The sequence below is a fragment of the Bombus pyrosoma genome, linkage group LG12 (genome assembly GCF_014825855.1).
Source record: "Bombus pyrosoma isolate SC7728 linkage group LG12, ASM1482585v1, whole genome shotgun sequence".
In the NCBI taxonomy this organism is placed as follows: domain Eukaryota; kingdom Metazoa; phylum Arthropoda; class Insecta; order Hymenoptera; family Apidae; genus Bombus; species Bombus pyrosoma.
The window spans coordinates 8547038-8555783 of NC_057781.1; the positions used below are offsets into that span (position 1 = coordinate 8547038).

The window sequence follows — 8746 nt, forward strand, 5'->3', positions numbered from 1 at the left end:
TGTAAAATGACAAACAGCAAAAAATGTCTTCAAGAACAGCTGATATTGTGCTTGAGTGTAACACGGACACAGCAGCTATCAGAAGAGCATTAAAAGTTGATCGAAGTCGGTCAGTTCACTGCAATCGATTCATTCATCGATGCTCGTAAAGTAAAGAACTTTAGGAATGACGTATTTATAGATTGTTATTTAATAATAAAGAAAGTGAGAATCTAGTTTTATTCGAATTTGTGTCAAAGTTTGCATATTTTCGATAGATACCGATCTTCATTTGGTAGAAGAAGAGAACAAGGTAAGTTCTGATAAAACTGAAAATTCTCTTGGACATTGAGAAATTCTATTAATTGCACAATTAAGAATTTCAAAAATAATTTTATTTCGATGAAAAGCAAAGACCACGTCTATTTTTTCAACTGAACAACACATCTTTTTGTGCACCATCCCATGGATTTTTTAATTCTCTACGAAAAAGTATTAAGGTACTTGAGGTGAAAAATGATTATTTTAAAAGGTATTTTAACTTTAATTATTCTTCTTATTCTCTGAACTAATCATTTTTCGATCCCAAGTACTTCGAGTACCTTTTTATAGAGAATTCAAAAATCCATCGAATAGTACATAAAAGGATGTATCGTTTAATTTAAGAAATTAGAGTGACCTTGTATCGAGTGTAAAAATGGTTATGTGCATATTGATCATGAATTACATATTCAAATTGCTGTTACATTCTACTAAACTTTACTGGATATTTCATTTACTCGACTGCCCCTTTTAGAAGATAACCTGATGCAACGATATACAGAACGTTAATTAGGTTAAGATACATCCGTAACCAAGATTTCTTCCAAGTAAGTACACAGGGTGTTCGACTATAAGTTGAAAAAATTTAAGGGGTGATTCTTGAAGCTAAAATAAGATGAAAATGAGATTGCTTTTTAGTTAAAAATTAATTGAAATATCCCTGTGCGCGAGCAAACCTTCTTACATGAATGAAAATGGGTTAGCCTAAATAGCAACATGCACAAGAATACACAACACGTATAAGTCGTAGACAAGAAGATTATGAACGTAAAGCATCCTGTGCGACCTTTTTGTAAGAAAAATCGTAGATTAAGCATTATACCTGCCTATTCGTTAAAATCCATAACTGCATATCGAAAACCGCCTCATGAAATTTTCGAGTAGAGAGGATTAACGTTCCCTCTGATCTTTTGCTTCCATAAATAATTAACAAATGTCTAGATCGTTTATAAAAAAATCGCAACGAAAATAGCAATCGTTTAATAGCAAAAATAGCAAACAAAGTACACGTAATAAGCACATACATACGCAAGATACATACAGTGCGCATTGTACACGCTGCACGTCCAAGTCTAAGAACTAAAGAACTAAAAATGAAAAGGCCCAAACGAATCATACAAGGGAATAACATAAACCTATACTAAATCGCTATATAACATAACGTTAATAAAAAAAAAAGAAGAAATTGACTTCCATATGATGTCTGCGCGTCTATCTGCCAAAAAACTATATACTTCAAATTATATACCTCTGAATGGCTACATATTTGGCCTGACGCATTATTCTCTGTCACTAATAACATTTACAGTTGCAACGTAACGAGTGTTTTAAGTTTGTTTTAACTTTGGATATATCGGCCGCTTATAATAATCTATCGAGAGTGATAAGAAACTGATACATTATTCACATTTCATTTAACAAAGGTTATCAATATTTAAGACGAGAGGATGGAATATAGGGAGAAAAATGTCTTGAACGTAACTGTCCATCACGTTATACTGATAAAAATATAACTAATAATTATCATGAAGCTAATTACATCGTATACATGTTATTTATTATCGAAATTAAACGATGAAGACCATTATAAAGGAGACGAATAAAAGAATTATTAAGCATACTGATAACGAATATTTACGTATTAGGTTAAAGTTCGAACTCCACTGTCTGACCATGTTCAACAATAGTGTTTGCGAATATGTTTATTGAACGGGGACCGACCTGTAGGTTAACACATGGATATTCGTTATCAGTATCCTTAATAATTTATTTCCTTTTTAGAGATCTTGAGCGCGAAAATGATATTTCTGAAGCAAGCAAGATAGGAACGAGAAAAAGTTTCAACCATATCATTTATTTCTCCACCGGGATCTTCACGGAAGACATTTAAAAAATCGCGTGGATTTTTCTCAGTAGGATAGATTTTTCACAACGATACGAGATGATACGATAAGAGATCATCTTGTGAAAGAATCCTGTTTCATATAGAAAATAAATTGATTAATAAAATATTAAAATAGAAAATATTGCAACACATCAAAGAAATATACTGAAACCGGGAAAAGACGATACTTTATCACACAAACTTTATTCACAAACTTACAAATTTATTATTTACGAACGAAAAGCTCAAAGCTCATTATCGGATATCACGTAACAGATACATAGGCATCACGTACAGGAAAAAGAAAAAAAAACCTGGAAGTCAGAGATTACGTGCAGATTGCGCATTCACTGTAAGGAGAAAAAGTATTTATAAGAAAACCGTAAACGCGACATAAGAACAACATATATTTCTGGTGATTTATATTGTAATAAACACTGTACTGTATTTCAACGTTGCTATGTTTTTCCTTCACGGGCAAATACTGCGAAATCTCGAATAAATCGACTGTATGCACAGGATGTATAAAAAGTAAGTGTAAAAAACACCGATTTGCGATCTTATATCTCTGGATCGATGGAGATTTGTAATAAAAAGAAGTTCATGTAAAATTGATCTTGATCATGATTTTCAAACGTTTTTTATCGCAATATATTCGACTCGTCACGAGGAACGGAAGCCTGAAAGAAACTACGAGTTGCAACCGCTACTCCTGGGAAAAAGCGTTAAAGTTTTAATAATTTTTCGATTAATTTTATTTATGACGTGTTTAAATTCCATAGTTCACTGTTGCAGCACGTAAACTCTCCGGATTCGTTGCTATATATGTATATCTCATATCTTTCCTTCACTCTTGTGTTTTTTGTTCTTCTCTATTTTCTGCCTATTTAAGCAGACTCCATCTCGCATTTTTATTTTTGTCCAGTTCTTGCTCAAGATTACGTAGTGATTTTGCATTTTGTATCGTAAAAGCCACATTCAATCGGATGCTGTAATTGTTTAACGGGTGTAATCTGTTTGTTTGAATAATAAACAATTTCTTCATCAAATCACATAAACAGAGGGACCACACGCGAAGAGCAGGTGTGCATTCTATCCACGGTAATCCAAACTTTTCCTTCAAACATTGCCGTACCGATCCGCTATGACGAGACGGAGTGTGCATGGTGTATAATAATCTCCCACGTAAGTCGTTTAGGAGATACGAGTGTTAAAATCGCAAACGTGTTGCAGTTGTTATCTTTGTAGACAAAGATGGGCCAATAATTCCTGTCCATACGTTTACAGTGAATTGTTCTTCTCTATAATTTTTTAATCAAACATTTAGAAGCTCGTGATATTAGTGATATTAGTGATACAAGTAGTATTATTAATGAAATTTCACGAATCATAAGTGACAAATTATTAGAACCAGTAAATTCTTCGCTATGGTCGAAACAATTTTGATAACACGACGAGCAAGTAAATTTGTAAGTAAAATTTACAGGCTAAGAATCGTTCGACCTTCTTGCGTTAATCGTGAAATTATCGAAGAATAGTCTATAAACTACTTAAGATGTAAATCGCGTGTCAAATATGTTTAATAAATCATAATGTGTCATTGTCGATTTAAAAAAATAATTATCTAGTTTAAAATATGCAACGCGAAGCGGAAGTACCCAAGGCATATGATATAACATTTCAGGAAGAGAGATTAATTTAATCTACAACATACGCTTTACGATATTATTCATTGAATATTTATTAGTTTTTTAAATGCGATAAGTCGATAGAGTATGAAAAACTAACAAATTGATCGTCACATGTGAGTCAAATAAGACAGACACTAACGCGCGTGTTTTTTCTTAATGGATATATATATACCAAAAAAAAAAATGCGTTTATCTGAACTTGCCAGCTAACAAACAGCTTATGTAATTAGAATTTATATAAGAGCGCAATGGCATTGGATTGGTACTTAGTTGTCAACCCAATACATATTTTCGTTTGTACAAAGTGCGGTCGCATAACACGTACAAGAGGACATGGAATGATCCCTTATAAAAAAATAAGAACAAAATATGGAATAAAATTTGTTCATTTAAGATTTAGTTTTGAAAAAATCGAGTTTGAAAATTTATCAAGTATAATTGAACGTGGCTAATTACGGACATGTATTGTACTATAGTACAATCGAATACTATAAAAAAATCATTCCATTGCTCTAATTATCCTGGTAAGCTTAAAACAGCAGCTTAATAAATAAAGTTTCCTATTGCAGGAAAGATGATAAAGCTATTCATCAACCTAATAATAATTTTGGTACAAGCGATAGGCAGCATTCACCGTCTTATACTCATGGTTATTCATTGGAGGAAAAAGCCGAGTATACCTCCAATTAAAAATCCACTGTTAAAATTAAGCGCAACCACGCTGGCCAGGAAGATCAGAAACGGAGAAGTAAGGAACTTGCTAGAAATGATTTCGTTTTGATCAATTCATACACAGCGTCATTTTTATTCTAGTCATTTCTTCGTTTCTTGTTTCCCTTTGCATTCATTATCATCGGATTAATAAATTAAATTATCTTTGTTGAAATTAAAATTTCCTTTAATACATCCACTTGAACTTTGCCATTTAGTTCATTAAAGTTTCTTATCGTCAGGTAAACGGAGCATTTTATTAAATGCGCTTAAATGAAGTAATTTAAATTTGCTTTGTTCTTCATCTTTTACTTTGTCTTTTTTCTGACGAAAAGAACCCGCGGATTTCGTTTTACTTTTCCCCGACTTTCAGATAAATCCCCACGATTCGAAGAGATAATTTATCCCGATACCGTAAATACTTGAATTTTCTCGAATACCCTGGAAAATAAAATTATAGGACCTAAGTAAAAGAGATAATGTTACAAAGAATGCCCGTTACACAAAATAGAGTCACAAGTGAAATCTTTATACTATCTCAGCGCTGTAAGTATCTCGATATCGTCGAACTTTTGATAGAATCATAGAATTGTAAGTAAAAGAACAAAATATCAGCGAGAAAGATACCAAACAAATTTGTAGAGTTTCCTCTCATAAAATTAATATAAATATAATATAAATTAATTGAAAAAAATATATATATAAAATAACATAAATTAATTGAGGAAAAGAAAAGAAAAAGCGGGATTACGCGTGAAATGTTGCTTTTGTGAAACGTTTGGCCCTTAATAGTTGAATTACGTCACAACTTTTGTAATTTCTTTTTATTGGAAAACAGCTCAGTAGTCAGACAGTAGTGGAAGCATATATCGAGCGTATCAAAGAAGTGAATCCATTCATAAACGCAGTAATAGAAGATCGTTTCGAAGCTGCTCTAGAGGAATCAAAGATATGTGACGCCAAACTAAAGAGCGATGACCTGGCCATGACTGCCGAGCAGCTGGAAAAAAATAAGCCTTTTTATGGCGTGCCGATATCTATCAAGGAATCCTTCGCGGTTAAAGGTAACAATTTTTCTTGACCATTTGACGAAACTTGATCGAAACATTGCTTCACGGATGTTCTATTCCAATGTTCGTTTTACGAGTCGAAATTCATCAGCAGAATTTTAATTAACACGAGGCGGATATGTGTTGTCCGTGATAATAGTTGTTGCTGGCTGGAGTACTGCTGTATTTTCTTTCTATTTTAGAATCGTGGAAAAAAAATTCGGAGAGACTTCGATCCCGGATTCCGAACGTTCGTTAACCTAAGGCGCTAACCATTACGCTGCAGTCGTCCGTTGTTAGTGTCGAATGGCGGTATTTGTGTTGTCGAGTACCGCTATAAACATAAATTAAGTAACTTTCACGACATACAAATCGAGGTCCGAGCAAATTATTCTCATTGCCATAAATATCCTTCTCTTTTCTTCCCACCATTCCCCTTTTTTTTATTAAACGAAATTCTTGAAATTTAACATAACCATGTAGAAATCTTCGTTGATACGCGCGATGTCTTAAGATATTAAAAATCCTTATGTTCCTTGAAACGAAAGCAAGATTGGAGCGTAAAAATTCAAAGTTGTGAATTCTGAAATGACTTAAGAAGCCCAGCGAACAAAATTTAAAAATATTCTCTTTTCCTATTTTTTTTAATACTCCATCGATCCCTTCGATCCATCTTCGCATTGATACTGTTTGTATTTTAAACACTGTCGGATGACCAAATTCTTACATAAGAATTTCTGAAACTGTAGACCCTCGCTATTGTGAAAGTAATAATAAATTATAATATAACGTTTGTAGTTAATATATTTCTAATACGATAAAAAAGGCAATCGAGCGTAATATCGAAATTTTTTCTTGTTTAAATTAGGAATGAGCTATACTTGTGGTTGCGTATCCAAGAAAGGCATGAAGGCCACAGAAGATGCATATGTAGTTCAAGCGTTTAAAAACGCTGGTGCCATTCCTTTGCTGGTCTCTAACGTTCCCGAGTATTGCGTAACTCTGCACACTTATAATGTTCTGTTTGGCCATACAATGAATCCATATGACACGAGAAAAACATCGGGAGGATCGTCAGGGGGTGAGGTAAAATCATCCGAGTGTTTACGTTTACAGTAATTTAATGCTCCTATATACTGTATATGGCGTAATCAATAAAATCGTGAATTATAAGAAAATATATAAAAGTGTCTATATAATCACAAAATAATTTTCACCATTTATTCAATTGCTAAATATTATTTTACTTAATTATTTTTATTATCTTTTTGATTTTAGGCCGCGTTAATTAGCTCAGGAGCGTCTGTGCTTGGAATTGGGTCGGATTTAATTGGATCCCTAAGAATACCAAGTTTCTTCACTGGTATTTTTACTCATAAACCTACTGCAGGTATTGCTTTCAGAATTTATACGTACTTGTTGGAATATATTTCTACACGATTGTTTCTTTATAGGTACCATTCCTCTCGATGGACATTTCTTTCTACCTGACGATCCTATCGTTAAACAGATGTTAACAACAGGACCCATGGCAAGATACGTGGAGGACCTTTACTTGAGCATGAAGATGTTGGCCGCATCTCCTAAATGCAGACTGCCTGCACTTTTCGACGAACCAGTCGATATAAAAAACTTAAAATTTTATTATTTCGATAGCATCAGTGGCATTTTAGGTACTAGATCGACAACATCAGAAATAAAAGAGACAATTCACAAAGCCAAGCAGTATCTAATAACGAAAGGCGCTAGCGTGGAAGAAGTAAAAATCTCATAATGATTTAAATCTAAAAAGAAGTCAAATTTTCGAAATCTAATAAATAAGCAATATAATTAATATAACTAAATATAGTAAATAATTAAGATTCAAATATTGCATTCCAGTTTCCACAAGAATGGCTCCAGGATATATCCTACATGATGTTATCCACATTCGGAACCCTAAATATTGATCCTATACTGGAACCAGACTCAAGTGTAATGATAATTCAAATATCGATAATTAAAACTGTTCTATTGCATATATATTTTTGGCTTCTATTTTTCAAGCTAATAAATTGTAACTTTCTTTTTCATTTCTGTGACCTAAGGGATCTGGTGTAGAATTCACAAAAACAATATTAGGATTGTCACAATATACACTAATGCGTACGCTTATGCAAATGTTAATAGACAACAAAGGATTCTTGTCACCTTCAAGTATAGCATATTATGAAAGTGCTAAGGCAGAACTTACTCTAAAACTAAATGTACGATTAATAATTCTTTTAAGTAATAAAGACGTAATTTATATATGCTTGTTGTATCGAATAAGTCTTATTTAAATATTTTCTTATGCTGCTTACAGACTATGTTAAAAGATAATGGAGTACTAATATGTCCAACTTGGTGTCGTACAGCGAGTTTTCCACAAATAATGTTATGGGAAGTGCATTGCTCTATTTATACCGCCATAGCTAATATGACAAGTATACCTGCAACGCAGATACCAATGGGTTTCAGTAAAGATGGAACACCACTTGGTTTTCAGGTAATTAATGGATACTAAACTTCAGACTTTCTGACATGTTTTTTGCATGTTCATTTCTCTATGATACATTCCATAATTGTGTTCCAGGTGATGTCTGCATCTTATCAAGATCATCTTTGTTTAGCAGTTGCCAGAGAATTCGAGAAAGATTATTGTGGCTGGGTACCTCCTAGCTAAGCTTTTATTTTAGTATTACTAATATATTGCTACGAGTACAAATATTTTTATTAGAAACTATACACGATGTTACCCTAACACAAAACGAAAAATGGCATAAATATTATTTATTTGTAAGAATAATTGATTGCATATTATATATTTCATGAATTTTTTTATATCTACTAAAAAGACGAACGTACAATTCGCGTTAAATGTGCAACGATATATCTTGAAAATAAGTAAAATTACTTATACATAATAGAAGATAGTCTTTTTAGCGATGCTGTATATTACTCGAAGGAATCATGAGCCTTTCCATTACAAAATATGAAGGGATTTTATATACTAAAAGTTCATCGATTTTCAGTAAACCTTAATACCGTAAATTGATTTCATTAGGCATATCGACATACATACATACTTT

General features: G+C 32.8%; 1 protein-coding gene across 5 annotated transcripts; it reads left to right on the forward strand.

Annotated features, from left to right (window-relative positions):
• The first annotated feature begins 47 nt into the window (after nt 1-47).
• On the forward strand, nt 48-8382 carry LOC122573553 (fatty-acid amide hydrolase 2-B-like). 5 transcript variants are annotated; one of them, XM_043740058.1, is made up of 11 exons: nt 48-292; nt 776-848; nt 4446-4624; nt 5426-5651; nt 6505-6722; nt 6915-7026; nt 7091-7395; nt 7518-7610; nt 7724-7882; nt 7981-8163; nt 8251-8382. In XM_043740058.1, exons 3-11 carry the CDS (start codon nt 4451-4453, stop codon nt 8338-8340), a joined length of 1560 nt encoding a protein of 519 aa, XP_043595993.1. In that variant the 5' UTR covers nt 48-292; nt 776-848; nt 4446-4450; the 3' UTR covers nt 8341-8382. The 5 variants fall into 5 exon arrangements, with proteins under 5 accessions (XP_043595993.1, XP_043595992.1, XP_043595989.1 ...); XM_043740057.1 differs by lacking the exon at nt 776-848 and having other exon boundaries at nt 49-292; XM_043740054.1 differs by lacking the exons at nt 48-292; nt 776-848 and adding an exon at nt 3241-3370.
• Nucleotides 8383-8746: the final 364 nt, after the last annotated feature.